The sequence below is a fragment of the Pocillopora damicornis genome, chromosome 10, assembly GCF_964200805.1.
Source record: "Pocillopora damicornis chromosome 10, jaPocDami1.2, whole genome shotgun sequence".
Lineage (NCBI taxonomy): Eukaryota > Metazoa > Cnidaria > Anthozoa > Scleractinia > Pocilloporidae > Pocillopora > Pocillopora damicornis.
Genome location: NC_142679.1, coordinates 19,706,563 through 19,722,936, shown reverse-complemented (window position 1 = coordinate 19,722,936; position 16,374 = coordinate 19,706,563). Strand labels below are relative to the sequence as shown.

Here is a 16,374-nt window from a genome sequence, read left to right as displayed (position 1 = left end):
AAAATTGATAGTGGGTAATAATTATATATATATGAAACAAACAGCAACTATATATGTGTGTGGAAGCACTTCACCTAAACATCTGATAATATAGCATATTTGCAAGAGTGTTAGCCTTTAAATTTTGTGCATTTGCAAACTACTGGAATTGTTGGACTGAATATATATTACAAACCAAATGAACAGAGAACTAAAAATGCACCACAACATAACATTTAATCTCTATATTGAAAACTACTTTAATAATAAATCTGAATTTAGTTCTTTGAAAATGGCAGCAGAGGTTTTCAAAGTTTTACCTTGGGACAAGCAGGACAAACTGGACACCTGAGTGGCAAACCTCATTTTCAGTAAAACACTGGAGAGCCTTTACATGATACCTGTTGTAAAGAGACATACCTTTAATGTGCACAGTGTTTACACTAATAAGCATTTTAAACTAATAAAAGCATCTATCGAGTTCAAATTACCAAACCATATGGTATTTTTTGAACCAGCATTAATGACAATAGATAATTATTTGTTGCACTATCGTGGCCTAAGAATTAAATCAGATATTTGAGTAATTTCTTCTTTCACTTGTAGTCTTATATTTTCTGGAAAATACTTTTAATTATATGTAAAACTCAATCAAAAGGGATATTGGTTGTTTTTATTCCTTTTCACACAACAAAGTAACAAGAATTATCTCTGTATTAAATAATAATTTTTTAACATAACCACTTAAATAAAAACTCTGCAAATCAGTTTGAGTCTGGAAGTTTAGAACTTGCAGAAGGAATTGGATTCTAAAAAAAAAAATTGAAGTACACCGGGTGTCACCAAATGCACTGAATACAGGAGCTCACCTCAAGAGACTTTGCATGGTTTTACAACCTAAACTGTGTTGATCACAAGGTATTTCTAACTTTTAACTTGACCAAATTTCTATGGTCTTCATTACCATCTACCGAGGTATCAGTTGATGCTTTGTGTCAAATTTATAACACTTCATTCAGTTCTCTTTGTTTTAAACTGGTTATCTGCATATATCACCATAAATTACCATACATAGAAACAAAGGATAATAAAACTTAAACTAAGGATAAAGTTGATCCAAAACATTTAACTACAATCTAAGTTACTCATTAAAACACTTCTAAAGGTCTTATACACATAAAACTGGGATGTTGCAAGATAACTGTTTGCTGGAAGTTCTAAATTCACAAACATTAATTGTTAAGCCACCTGAATTCCTCAAAGCTGTCAATAAATTGGTCATATATCTTCCTTTTCTGCAATTAAAACAATAAATAACAAATATAACAATTTGCTACATCTGTTCTATTGTAAATCTATCACGAATGCTATTCTCTGATTGGCTGCCCTACCCACTATCTATTCTGTGATAGATAGTGAGTAGTAATCAGTTTGAGTCTAGAAGTTTAGAACTTGCAGAAGGAACTGGATTCTATTCTGCAGTATACAGTACTGTACACTCACCATTATCATAACATTGTGTAGTTTGCAATATTTCATTTGGTGGTATTTTTTGTCTTCCAAATATTTGTTAGCTGGGAAAGTTCTCATAAGCGGACATCTAGGCTACACCTCTGGTGGTGGCCGCTTATGAGAACAGTTCTTGTAAGGTGGCCAGCTCCAGTTACAGACACTTTTAACGTGTCCCGAGGGTGTACATGTATGAGAGCTTCAACTGTATTTTCATTTGTTTAGTTTCAGTATCTATGAAGGAGATCATGATAAAGTTTTGGCTAGGTCATGAAGATTTATACTAAAGCAATAATATATTATGATCTCATGATTTCTATATTATTTGTGTGATAGTTTATTTGGTTTTGCCCTCAATAATTCAGGGTCGGCCAGCGGGGGATAGTGGTATACCAGTATACCCGAAAAAGATCTGCCAAAATACCCCAAAACACCCAAGATTTCTCCCAATATACCTAAAATTAATCAAAGCGTTATATAGTCTACTATATACCCGAAATTAGTAGTATACCCATCTTTCAGCTGAAATATACCATATACCCGAATTAAAAAAGCCCCTTAATACCATATACCCAAAAACCCTGGCTGACCCTGATAACTATCACACGATGGAGTTGTTTACAGCTAAACCTATAACGAACCTTTATGAGAGGGTGGGAGTAGAAGTCTGAGGCCTTCACAAGATCAAAAATGGAAACTTGGCATTCCATCACAAGTGCCAGGGTAAATTCCATCAGACTTGTGGTGAATGCCAAGGTTGGTTCCACTGGCGTAGCAGGCCACAAACCTTGAAACAGAAAACTCTCTGCCACACTAAAACAAGTGCAACAGAGAATCTTAAATAGATGCTGACCACCTTCAGAAAAAAATATTCAACAAGGAAGAACATTGCTGACTTTATACCGATATTTTAATAACCTTAGAATTAAGCTCACCAAAACAATATAAATGTTTACAATATATTAAATAACTGCAAAAAGTGAATACCAGGACTACATTAACATGAACAACAATCATGGTTTGGTCTTTAGGGATAGCTTTACCTCTTTCATCTATAACCGTTATTTCCCTTGTGTAGGAAAATGAGCAAGAATGATAGGGATTACTCAATGTCCTGTCAGGAACAGTGTGCAATTTCCAAACACCGTCCTGAAAAATTCAGTATAAAAAAAAGACAAGCTTAATAAATTTCTTAAACCCGGGTTACTCTTCTGGGCAAAAAACAAAATTGATAATTATAAAGGTCATGCATACCTGTATTATTTCTGGGTGATGAAAATGATGTTTGGTCTGATGCAGGTGATTACAGCAATCAAGGCAGAAGTATGCCGTAAAGCTACAATCCCTGCATCGACTTTCCACCGTTTTACCACAATTACATTGATAGGGCACGAAACCTTCCATTTCAACAGAGAACTTCAGCAATGTGGATCGCAAGGATTCCCAGTTTTTGTGGAGCCTTTCCTTGCGCATTTTGTAGGAGCTGGTGGAGGAAGTGGGCACCACATCATCGTCGGAATCTGGCGGGTCACCATCACACAAAGCGCACGGATCTTCCTCTTCTTCACCTTGTTCCACATCTTCCACACTACGATGTTGCTCTTTTTCCAGAGGCAGAGTAGAAGGAAGTTGGACGGTGGATTTCCGGGTTTTATTTGATCTGTCTACCACTTTAAAGGAGGAAAATCCTTTCCTCTTACCCGGCCCAAAAAACATTCCCATCAAAATCCAATATGGCGTCTCTTATGGGCAATTTAGTTACTCATTCACCCCTCCCCCAGGTCTAGATTTGTCACTAGGTCTATCCCGATTACAATGCATTAATTGACTGGTTACAACGTCATTACAAGTCCAGTAGTTACTGGGTTACAACGTGAGGAACGGGTGGTTTGAAGGTCGAGGCATAACACAATAGACGCTATTCTTATTCAATGACATGTAAATGAGTTGCGGGGTATTCTGAAGTTGCTCCGTGAAGTGAAACTTATCGATTGCTGGAAGCAATTAGACGGATATAAACAATGGCGTGTTCGAGCGCATCCACTGCTACAACTAGCAAAGAGGAGAAGAGAGAACAGAGGCTTATTGATGCCATGTTTCTCTGTGACGAGTGGAAATCTTCGAAAGGTGGATTATCAACTTTCAATCGCGAGTTAGCTATTAATTTGGCAGAGACAACGACTGGTAGCTTGAACATCCACTGCTATGTCTCGAGAAGCGATGATCAGGACAGAGAAGAAGCTGAACAACATGGAGTGAATTTAATCACCGCTCAGACTGTTCCTGGATCGCGAGATCCATTAGATTGGTTGAAAGTTCCACCTCCAGAGCTTCCGAATCCGCATATTGTGATCGGTCATGGCAGAAAACTTGGAACTCCAGCATGTCTCATTGCACGAGGTACAGGATGTAAGTGGATTCAGTTTGTCCACGTCTTCTGCGAGGACCTTGGAAAGTTCAAAGAAAGTACTGCCACGGCTGTAACAGATACGATCGAGGAGAACGAGGAGAGGCACAAGATGGAAATTGAGTTGTGTAAAGCAGCAGATGCAGTTGTCGCCGTTGGCTCCCGTCTACAACAGAAGTACAGCAGAAGTCTACCAAATGTGAAAGTAGAGATCATCACCCCCGGAATCGTGGAAAAGTTTTGCAACGAATCCGTAGAATCAAGAGAACATGCAGGTATATTATTGAGGACATGGAATGCTTTTAAGTCTTACATGTTCATGAAGACATTTAACGTTTTCATGTTCGGCCGAGCAACCTTTGAAGACCTTACGTTAAAGGGTTATGATATAGTAGCAAATGCTGTAGGTTCCCTTGGAGAGAAATTTGAGCTCACATTTGTCGGCTCTTCTCCTGGTGAGCACCGAAAAGTAGAGCAATGGTTTCTTCAGAAAACATGCATCAAACGCAAGCAGATAACCATTCGTGGTTATTGCACTGAACAGGATGATCTGAAAGAAATGTTTCACCAATCAGACCTAGTGGCTCTTCCTTCACGTACTGAAGGATTTGGGTTAGTTGGCCTCGAGGCCATTTCTTGTGGAGTTCCTATTCTTGTCTCTGGTGAATCTGGCATAGCTGAGGCTTTGCAAACTGTAAAAGGTGGAAACACTGTCATTGTTGGATCAGATGAAGTTGAATGGGCATGGAGGATAAGTGAAGTTTCCAGCCAAAGTCCAGAAGAGAGACAAGCCAATGCCAGACAGCTCAGAGAGAACTACAGGGAGGTTTACTCTTGGAAAGCAGAATGTGAGAGGTTTCACAGGCTGATTGAAAATGTTGTGAAAACTGCAAGTGGTGAGTCCACTTCTTTTAATTTTCTTTTTGTTCAGTACATTTGCTGAAATGTTATGCTACATGTAGGAAGCTAAACCATATGTGTAGACTGAGCTACATAAGGTAAACTGAGTACTGGTACATGTAGATAAACACAAGAACAAGTAAAGTGCACCTTTAGTCCTGAGTTGTTGCATTTATTTAGACTTGTGGTTGGACTACAAGTATTCAAGTGCACTGTCTTTTGCACTAGTCAGATTGCCTTGTAAGGGTATGTATCTTGCACCAATCATATCACAGCATTAGGATATCTTACACCATTTACAGCATTTGGGTATTGTTTTCTTGCAAATTATGTCATCAAATCAAGGGACTGTGCACAAAGGATGGTCTTAACCAGAAATTTTGGGCTCATTTGTTAAGTGTAATGGTTTGTGGCCTTTGGTTGAGATTTATCACAATATGGAAGGATCACATTTGACTTTTTGTATCATTTTAAGTTAAAATATGTTTTTTCCTTTCTTTTACTTATGATGCACATGCCAAACAACTCACATTCCATCAAGTACCATAGAAATAATGTTTAAAGTCCAATCAGAACATACGCAATCATTGCATTACATGAACATTGTGTAATTTTTCATGTGCTTGAGTTGTACACCACCAATCAAATTCCACTTTGCTCCATCATGTGTCATTTCCTCGTAAACAACCTGCATTTTATCACATATTCCAAATGCATTTTCCAACTCCACCAAAAAAAATTCACACAGAACTAAATGGGACTGGTGGTGAACTTTTCCATGCAACTGCTACAATGGATTTAACCCAATCGCATGTCAATTCATTGTAAACAACCTGCATTTCATCATGTATTTCACACAAACAGGGAAAAGTCCAGATAGGCAACAATCAATCAAGGAGCCCTCTTTGAATTATTTTCCTTTTCTCTTGTTTAATGTATCCTAACTTATTCAAGATTATGATATATCTTTGGTGAGGGTCTATTGGAATTACAACAGAGTTTCAGTTTGCTTTTTGTCATAAAATTAGGTGGAATTCTATTTTTTGGACAACTAACTATAGATGAATAATTTTCATTTTCTCTCTGTTAAAGGAACAGCAGAGAGAGTGGTCTCTTTTGCAACCGTCATTTGGTGTCTTCACACAACATGCTCTCTTTCAAATGGGGAATAGAGGGTGTTGTGTGATGGGACCAAACTATGGCTGTGAAGGAGACAACAGTAAGTGTGGCACGCATGCATTTTATTTTTGCTGAGGAGTATTTGGACAATAGAGACAATAGATCACAAAATACCTGTGTGAGTTCAGATAAATTAGGTTTTTATTTTCTTTCTCTTAAGGTGAAGTAATGCAATATTTTTGTTTGTTTAAAAGTTTTGCTCTTTTCCTGTTACAAAAATGAAAACATTAGTTACACAAAATGTCCCATCTTAACCCACCCAGCCAGAAAAATGACTCTTGCATGCTAGGCATGCCTATGTATCACCATGGCTAGGTCTGTTTAGATATTTCCATGTTTGAAAGTGTAATCTTTTAGATCCATCAGAATTTTGATTCTACTATTGAATGAGATAAAGATGCAAAAGAAACAGAAATTGAAGCAATATATATATACTGTATGTGGTAATCATTTTCATTTCATCAATATGTTGTTGGTATCTATTCATTGATAACAAGCTCTATGTTTGATTGGTGTTGCCTCATTGTAATGTTCTCACATTTCAGTGGTTAATTAGGTAGGAGGTAGAAAGAACCTTGTTATATTAGGATTAAATTTGACTGTTACAATTTAACAGGTAGTGAAATGAATATTAAGGTTGATGTGAAGTACTTAAAACCTAAAGAACAGAATGTGCAGACTGGCATGTTGGCAACAGAGTCTGTCAGATGCCAAGAGGTTCAGCAGCCTAGAGCATCTGCTACATCAGCTGCATCTGGAAGTGTGTCTCATCTGCAGACAGAAGATATCCATGCTCTTAGAGAGAAAACCTTTCTATCAATTATTAGAGATTCCTTCAACAACACAAATCCAAAGTCCATTGAAGAGTGCAATTGGTTTATGGAATACACAAAAAATATGAAGCTCACCATTACTGGTGTTGAAAATGGAAGTTTGATAATAAAGGTGAAGTGTGAATCTCTAATGATCTTGGAGGAGTTGTGGAAAGATTACTCATCTGGTCATCTTGGTGAAGTGGTTCAGAATTGTTTTGTCACTAAAAAGATCTTGAAGGTACTGAACCTGGCTGAGCTGAGGCTGAAGACAACAATGGACATAGAAGAGTACTATGCATGCAAAATGTTCCTTGAGAAAGATGCACTTACAGGTTGGTGGAAAGAATGGAACAAGGCCTGTTCCTATAATAAAATATCTGTTAAGGGTTTTGGATGAAATCCATAAGTCTTTCAACATGAAGTATGGTAAGGTACATGTCATTAAGGGATGGGTCCATCTTTTTATCAAGATTGATGGAATTTGTCTCATGAATAAACTCTTGCTGACTACAGTATATAAACCATGCCAATGCAAGAAGTACTATATTTTGTACTGTATTTTGTACCATATTTTGTTTGCAAGACATTTCATTTTATGTTTTGTTCTTCTCAAAAGTCTCTTCCCAGTAACCTGCTATCTTTCCTACTAAGACATTTGGCTCAATATTTTCCTCTCTGTAGGGTTGTAGTTGTCTTTCCTTAATTTAATAGATTATTTATACATCAATCAAAGGTTAATTGGCAAGACTTTAGTTGGAGGGGCTAATAATGAAAGAAAATTTTATTAGTTTTTGCATGTTGGGTGTTTTTTAAAATAGTTAGAGGTATGTTTATGGTTTAAATGTTTGTCTTCTTGTAAATCTGATTTTAGGCGCTATATCCTCTGAATTCCACTCCACAAGTTCAATCAGTGAAAGTCCACAAAAAAAAGAACAATGGGAAAAAAGTGAACTGAAGACAAAGATTATGGAGAAAGTGAAATTGGAAGGTGAAAAGGAAATTGAAAGACTTGTATTAAGTTGTATGGAAAGTTGCTGTGAACAGTAATAACAATATTTGTTCTTCTGTAGTTGAAGGTAGTCCTGGGTTTCTGTGTAATAATGAAACATTACATACATATAGACTGAATACTTTTTCAGTTAGATAGATAGATAGATAGATAGATAGATAGATAGACTGTGTTTTATTAAAATTACATTGCAGATAAAACTGAATTGCGTAACTTCACATTAATTAATTGTACAAACTGTTTCTGCAACACATATTTATGGAACTTGTTGCCGCTCTGTCGGTCTTACAACGATTAAGATTGAAATTCCTCTGTTTCCTAAAATTGTAATTAGCCTGATAACTTTTTGGGATTAAAGAATGAATTTTGTTGTTTTTGTTTTCTAAAACTGATCGGAAAAGTGCCGATGTCAACTGTTCTTGGTGGGTTCTCAAGCTAGGGATGTTTGCTTGATCGAGGGCTTCTTTGTATGATGCTCCTGGGAAGTTGTTCTTAACAGCTTCTTTTTCAGGTTTAAAGCATCTTTGTTTAAATAGAGGCAATCTAAAGTGTACATGTACCTACTGGTATCTTTAAATACAAGTTGCAAGCCTGTTTCTAACTATTTTTCAATAGAAATGCTAATCTCCCACTGTATACCTTTGCTTTTAGGCATGTTGCCTCTTCCTGGATCTTCCACCTTTGATCCTGATGAAGAACTAGTAGAGCCATGTTTGAAACGTCAAAGAATGGAAGGTGAATAAAAAGATGCTGTTAAATTAACTTTAATGGCAAAAGTAAACTAAAAATGCTTTTAAATACATTTAATTCTCATTCAAAATATATATTTTTTTAAGGAAATTAAACCCAGTTTAGTTTTCCCTCACTCTGTGTTTTACAAAAAGGAAATAATTATTAAGATTGTAGAGGCTAGGTTGGTGAATCAGTATATAATGATAAACTAGGTCTTTTTAATGTTGGTCTCAAATTATGCCTTAAAAAGCTGACAGTTATGTAGTTCAGGTAGATTTTGTACACTGTTTACAATCTGTTAATTACATGTTGGTTTGACCTGTTATCATGTCACTATTAAAAGTAACACCATGACTAGCTCTTTGTACTTTTCCCCTTAAGGTCAACTCCCATTACTGTGGACACCCTCGAGGGGGAGATTTAGTGTCTGTAATAGCAAAAAGTTTGTAATAATGGGGTACAGAAATTTGTTTTGTTTCTTAACATATGAAATAAAGTTTCCACAAACTGGAAAAAGATCTGGCTGTAAGCAGAAAATTTCTTATGGACACACCCAATTGAAGAATGGTTTCTTTATTTCCCTTTTTCATAATGTTGGTTCATAGTATGCTAGTCATGATTTTGAACAAAGTAAATAAGAGTCTGTTATAGCAAGAGAAAAAATAAGTGAAAAGTCATGCTGGGGGGCAGGAAAGAGTCTGCATTATTGCAATAGCAAGAGTCTGTTATATAGGGAATTTATTTCAGTCATTTCTGTATGTTTTTCTCCAGGGGCTGGCTCTTGTCTGTAGTGGCAAGGTGTCTGTAATAGTGAGGTGACCACAGGGCTAGAGTCAACTGTAGATTAATCCAAATTTGGCATTGTCATTTCCTTTCTGTCTGGTTGTGTTTATCTTTTGCTCCAAATATAAATAAAATAAAACAAGCTAAAATAAAAATTGGCAAGATTTTAGTTGGAGGAGCTATAAAAGAAAATGTTACCTGTATTTGTGTATGGGGTTTTTATAAAAATGATTTGAGGTGCGTTGTATGGTTTTGAATGTCAGTATTTTGTGGTTGCCTCATTATTTGTTTTCTTTTAAAGCTGATTTAAGGTGCCTCACCTTCTGAATTCCACACCATAGGTTCAACCAGTGAAAGTCCACAAATTCAAGAAGAGCTGAAAAAATGGAAACAGAAGACAAAGATTGTTGAGACAGAGAAACTGAGAGGTGAAAACAAAATTAAAAGACATATTAAGTTATTATAGAAAGTTGTTGTGAACAGTAATAACAATTTATTATTTGACAAAGCTTTGAAGAATATAATTTGCTGTTTGCACAGGTATACCTGTTGTTATCTTTTCTGTGTAAAGTAAGACTGAATTTTGAAAAGCTCTGTATACCTTTTCTCCCAGGTTCTTCATCTCCCCTTCTTCTTCCCACCACTAATCTTGAAGAGAAGCTAGGGAGAGTATGTGAGGACCTTAAGATACTTAGAGTGGAAGGTGAATAGAAAAATTCATATCTTGTCATTTTTAGGGAGAGAGTGATCCAAGAATGCTATTAACTGTCCATAAAGTTTGCTTAGGTTTAAAATGAGCTAACATATTAAATAGGTAAATATCAAGCATTTTCAACACTTGATAATGTTGATAATGTTTGGTTTTCATTACTTTTTAAAAATATTTTAGCTATGTAAATAGCTCAATGTCTTTAAATATTTTCACCTTTGTTTCCTAGTAAATACTTCCAAGAGAAATTATTCCTTATCTGAGATATTAACCTTTTCCTGTCTTTATTTTAATACTGTTAAATGCTCTCAGCTTTTATTCAGTAACTTAGTTCAGTTAAGGAACATATTTTCAATTCAGTTTTGCCACTTAATCCATAGTTTCAGTCAAAGGTAGAATTGAATTGGCTTTGGCATGTGATAATGAAACAATACTTAGAGATAGCTTATTTCATTGTTCTCTCCCTTGACCTCAATACATGTTATTATGCCTTTACTTTTTATATCAGTTGAGGCACTTAGTGCTAAATATATTTCTGTGTACCTTTGCTCTCAGGTGGTTTTCCTGTCCTTCAATTTTCAACCGTTGACCTTGAGAAAAAACTAGCTAAAGTACGCATTGAGCATCAGAGGCTCAGAAGGGAAGGTGAATATAAAATGTTTATGATTCATTATCAGAGAGAAATAAATTGAAGAATGCTATTAAAGACTTTTACCCCTGTATCGAAATATCACTTTTCAAGGGAAATTATTCCATATTTTAAAGAACCTGTCATCTGATTTTATTGCTATTGTTGAATGCTTCCACTTCTTTTTCTAATTATATACATTTTCAAGGGAAACTTTTCCTTAGTAAAGATAACCCTTCTTCCTTTATAGTTAGTTAGTGAGATTGCTGTCTTATACTCTCAGGTATTAAGTAAAGTGTTAGCTTCTATATTAATTTTTTCTTAATTTAGTTTTTCCTTTTTCTGTGCTTTGATGAAAAGGAGTATTAAGTTGGTTGTGGCTCATTATGATGAAACAATATTTCTTAATGGTTGATTTCAACTATGACCATAGGAGATTAATCAGAGAACTGACACTATAACTGTGCTATCACATGACCCTAGCACAATAAGAGGTGTTAGTCTAATGCCTGTTTTTAACCATTTATGTAAGGTAAGGCACTGAATGCTAAATACAGCGTATCTTACTGTTTACCTTTCCTTTCAGGTACTTTGCCTCCCCTTGAACTCTTTACTGCTGACCTTGAAGATGAAATAAAAGGACTACGTAACGAACTTTTCAGACTCAGAATGAAAGGTGAGTGAAACATGTGTATTGGTTTCGTTGAACAGGGCAAAGAAATATGGAAAGTGATGCAAGGAAATCGTTGCTTTAGTATTTTAGGCTTTTTTTAAGTAAAAAGCTGAAAGGTTTTAGTTTGTCATGGAGGACACGTAATTGTATTATATTATATAGATACTGATGAAATACCAGGATTTTTCCTTTGCTAAAAAGTCATATCTTCATCGTGCGCAGTGAAGATACTGTTTTTATCTTTCACGTGTGAGGATAGTGGTGTCGCCATGGTTACTAACATGACTAGCCAATTACAAGAGAGCTTCCCGCTCAGGCCGGTTCTTTTGCAGTTATAGAATTTTTCCCTTCCTCATTAGAATTTTGACTTTTTGGAACAAAAAATATAAATATTATTGTCTTTATTTCTCCTTTATATCCGAGTTTCATAACATTTTTGTGACAGGCATTTTGCGATATGTGACCACTTAAATTGCACTCACAGTTTTGCTGTTTCGAAAGTGAATCCAAAAAAAAAGTTGTCTCTTATGTATGAATTTCATCAGTATCTATAAAATAAACAGAACATTACATGGCCGCGCGGGGATACGAATTTCATCTTCTCCTGCTGAAAGTATCTTTCACTCGTTCGCTTCGCTCACTCGAAGATAAAATTCGCATCCCCGCACGGCCATGTAATATCCGGTAAGTACTAAAACAAGGAACGACCTAAAACCACCTACAACCACCTCAAAAATTTCAACAACCACCTCAAAAACATCTACAACCACTTGCAAACTATCTAAAACCGTCTAAAACAAGGCATAAATGTCTAAAATAAGGCGAAACGACATGTCACGTACACGAAATACGAGAATCGAACGAAACCTCTACCTCCCCCTGAAATCTTACTCTCCCTGGTCCCATGTATAATCAATCATCTCGCGAAATGAAATGCGATAGCATGCTAATTATTTTATATTCCCTCAGCAAAAGACTTCAAGAACTTTACAATATGAACTAACATGTCACAAAAAATAATATATTGGGAATAATACATAAGCGCGCGTATATATGGAAGTTTTTGTAATCATGATTCAAAGCATTTTCCATCTTAAGAGTGAGCGCCAACGCACTCCACGATTGGGCCCTCAACACCATGACAACTAACTGTGATCCAATGAGGTGTTCACATGCTGATCACGCGTGCTATCTTGATGATGATTGACGTTGTCATGCACGGACAGGGCCGGGTCACATGACGAACACGAGATTTTTGCCCATAAAACTATATTGTCAGTCGTTTTGTATTTCAACGTAATTGGATTACGATCATCTGGAGCATTATGGGGCAAACGCTCAAAATACTTATTGACGCATACACAAGTCGTATTGTTCGCGGCCAATCCACACAAAAAGATGTTATTGAGCGGTAATTTTGGATCGGACAGAATCGCGAACACTTGAAAGCCATGAAAGCATTGAATGCCTTGTATGTCTTGTATGCCAAGTATGCCAATGTCTTAGTTGAAAACGTAAACTCGTTGTAAAAAGCAAAATCTGAAATCTGAAACCAAACTGCATATACTCTATGCAATCTATTGAACAACACTACTACCGTGAGACTGAAGAACAAATACAAATGGATGCAAACTGCTAGTGAAGAAACATGTCATGTTAGATTCACTTGATGCCAGGGAACGTAGCTACGATAACAGTGCGAATGGTATTAATTTCACGATCAGAAAGGTGAATCTTATGTTTGTTTTCATTGTAGTTGTATGGATATTCTTTTTTAATAAATACATGATCCAAAATCCCGTGTTTTTTGTGTATAATGTTATTATGTCAAGTATTGTTTACGCAATTGTCTTGTCACAGGCGACCCAAGGTCACGTTTCGAGAAAGAGCCAACGATTAATTCACGAACGCGTCACGCGTTGTGTGTCTTAGAGTAAATTATTCTAGGAACCGTTGAAAATTTGAACACGTTATAAGGAAAAGTATAGGGAACGAAATATGGTCGATTTACAACGATAAATATTTCGAAATATGAAGATTTTTCTCGAAAAATCAATAAAACTTACTCATACCCTGTGTAACCGTTGTAGTTTCTGGCGATTGTTGACGTTTTAAGAGAGTGTCTCTGTAAGAGCGGTCCGGTCGATTTTGCTTGAGACACGGATTTCGCTCGTTTCTCGTGTGTTGTAAGACATTCATGTACCTATACTAAAACCACAATCAGTTTGATCGGATTTCTTTATTTTTCAGAGTTTTACGGAAATTCAATTTCACTCGAGCGAAGGCTTGTCGTGACACTTTTCAAGACTTTAATTTCATACAACTTTGGAGGACAATTTACAAAAAACTACGGAACTCAGCAAAAAACAAATACCACAGCTATGTATATTAACTCTATCTTATCTATCGAGGCGACTTTCGTAACCATCATGTGTCAATCAAGGAAACAGGAAGACTTGAATGACACCTTATTGGTTCGCCTAAATCACACACGCCAAAACCGATCAAATTCAAGGTAAATTTTTGAAAAAGTGAGGCGTTCTTAACTGATCCAACTAACATAGCTAGGAAGTAGGTGCCATAGAAAAGGTAACTACAGAAAAAAAACTTTGCGGCCCGACCTTTACGAGAACTTTATAACTCTGTGAACTTACCTAATTTTCGGCAATCTCCAAGTTTGGCCGCCATTTTGAGGGACTTGTAAACATGAAGCGTAACCGATATAAATCAAGCAGGTAGATTTAAAACCGTCAGAAATACATACGGAAGCAATTCAAATGAACTTTACTTTCAATTTAAGCGGCAAAATTTGAAATTGTTCGTTAAACTTACCATCCCCATGCGACCATTTATTCCAACAATTCAAACACTACAACTAGTGTTCGAATTCCCCTCGTCGATTCCAACGCAAGAAATAACCTGTGCCACCCAAGCTTCGACTCGAATGTGAAGTACGAATCAAGTAACATAACTGCTTCATCTTCGCGGCAATATCACGCTGGTATTTTGATTTTCCGATCGACATGAACGTTGATCAGGAATCGATCGGTTTGTTTACCTCATAGACGTGACCGCTGACCAGCTGCTGAGTGAAAACAGTACGGTTCAGTGGCGAGGGGCGGGGTGAGGGTGGTTGCGGGCAGATTATCAGAAGATTTTTGGGAACATTCGAACATATGCATTAAAGTATCATGATAAACATTAGGATTCTCAGCCTTAATGCGAAGGCATGCTTCGTGTTGCAGACAACTCTTATTTTACTTAGTATTCTTTTTTTATTTCAAATACATTTCGTTCCAAATAGGAATAGCATCAGTTGATAGATTTAAAAACAAATCTTTACCACGTAAATAAATGTGTTTAGATAATCGAGATAACCATTGAATCTCTTGTATCGCACCGGAAATAACGTGTCTTGTCTTTGCCCAACTCTGAGAGCGTGGAGCGGCAAAGACGCGAGATACGAGTCTCGCGTCTCGCGGCTTCTCCATGCTCACAGGATACGCGTGACCTCACTATCTTTAAGAAAAACAAGAGACTGCTCGAAGTCTGTAATCCGTTCAACCATTTCATAAGAGTGACGCGAGTCTTCAATTGAGTGAGAAAGTCACAAACCCATTCTTTACCTCGCGAGCGTAACCACTGACCACTCACGAATTACAATAGGCTTCTCCTTTGACGCGGAAATTGAAATCGTATCGAATATACAAAGTTATAGTGAGTTCCTTTAGATCTCCCGAACTTGTATCGCGTTGGAAACAATTACAAGTACAGGAAGAAGTCGTTCATTAGCGAGACGTTCATTATGTCTCAGGACTCCTTTTTGAATAGCAAAGGTGGAAAAAACTTTGGTTCATCGTGTGGCTTAAGTGGTTTGGTACGACTGTCTGAATGCAATGACGAAGTAAAACATCATTTGATAAGCTGCCACCCGTCTAAAGAGGTTTTTAAGTGAAAATGAGCAAATCTTGGCAAAGATTGGCCTATTTCACCTCGCTCAGGAGGATAAACAAAAAAATGTGGATTTGCTATAGGCATCGCCACACTCTGGGGAAGTTTTGGAGAAGTGCAAAGGTAACATGTCAGTATCCTGATCATGATGGTGTCAGGAAGCGTATCCAAGGCAGAGATATAATTACCTTGCATATGTCTCAGGACATTCAAAAGCTGTTTGGAGTTATTATTCCAGTTGAATCAGGTAGTCTTCAGTAACATTTTCTGTTATCTATTTTTGTCACGTGACATATCTGCTCGAAAAGAGAAGAAATTCTTTATTAGATGAAAGGTACTTAAGTGCACATCACGTTGAAAAAAAAATAGATCTATGTGTAAGTGCTTTTAATTACAAATGGAAATATGTACAATATTGCTCGGTTGATAATCAATAATGTTTTTGTAGAAGATCAAATTACCTGACAACGCAATATACTTACTCATGCGTACGGTTCACAATTATTTGCGGTCAGTTTTCCTCAGTTTGTATGATTCTCATTAACCAGTATGATTAAATTTGCAGACTAAAACACCCCTTATTTGATTAAGAATAATAAAAGTAAACAGTGCATGTCGGTGTTTAATTCCTGATGGATGCTACTGGGCTTTGCTTTAACTGAGAAATTTGCAATCGCTTACCTCAACCCTCTGTGTCCCATGCCGTAAGAAGCACAAGAAAAAAGTTGATGATAGTGAGTCTTGGCTGAGACAAGAAGAATCAGAAAAGAATCTACGGTCCCCAGAAACGCCACTTTTAATCACGAGACAACTAAGGTAAATTGAATTAAGTGTTATTTGTTTTATTAAAAACTATCGTTCAGATTATAAGATACGCGAAAAACTCTCCCCACCGATTTTTTCTTACATTCTGTTAATCAAAAGTTTCAATAATCATAAAGGCTTTCTTGTTGATCGTCTTAATATTAACAGTTTCCAGGATCCAAGGGGAGCAAAAGGAACTCACTATAACTTTGTATATTCGATACGATTTCAATTTCCGCGTCAAAGGAGAAGCCTATTGTAATTCGTGAGTGGTCAGTGGTTACGCTCGTGAGGTA

The 16,374-nt window shown here is 36.5% G+C and overlaps 3 protein-coding genes across 5 annotated transcripts in view; 2 read left to right on the top strand and 1 right to left on the bottom strand.

Annotated features, from left to right (window-relative positions):
* The window catches only part of LOC149039301 (uncharacterized), a 5,403-nt gene extending 2,104 nt beyond the window's left edge, over nt 1-3,299 (bottom strand). The window contains exons 1-5 of one of the 3 annotated variants that reach the window (XM_089185232.1): nt 2,743-3,299; nt 2,532-2,637; nt 2,130-2,344; nt 1,228-1,274; nt 300-380 (exon numbers count right to left, since the gene is read on the bottom strand). In XM_089185232.1, coding sequence (XP_089041358.1) covers nt 300-380; nt 1,228-1,274; nt 2,130-2,344; nt 2,532-2,637; nt 2,743-3,210 — 917 coding nt within the window. In that variant the 5' untranslated portion in view covers nt 3,211-3,299. The remainder of the gene's footprint in view (nt 1-299; nt 381-1,227; nt 1,275-2,129; nt 2,345-2,531; nt 2,638-2,742) is intronic. The other 2 variants (XM_089185234.1, XM_089185233.1) reach the window with 2 other exon arrangements.
* The window catches only part of LOC113669106 (uncharacterized), a 388,759-nt gene that overhangs the window by 107,448 nt on the left and 264,937 nt on the right, over nt 1-16,374 (top strand). The window lies entirely within an intron of this gene.
* LOC113682099 (uncharacterized) lies at nt 3,331-8,541 on the top strand. Its single transcript, XM_089185225.1, has 4 exons — nt 3,331-4,791; nt 6,591-7,121; nt 7,661-7,777; nt 8,450-8,541. Exons 1-4 carry the CDS (start codon nt 3,510-3,512, stop codon nt 8,539-8,541), a joined length of 2,022 nt encoding a protein of 673 aa, XP_089041351.1. The 5' UTR covers nt 3,331-3,509.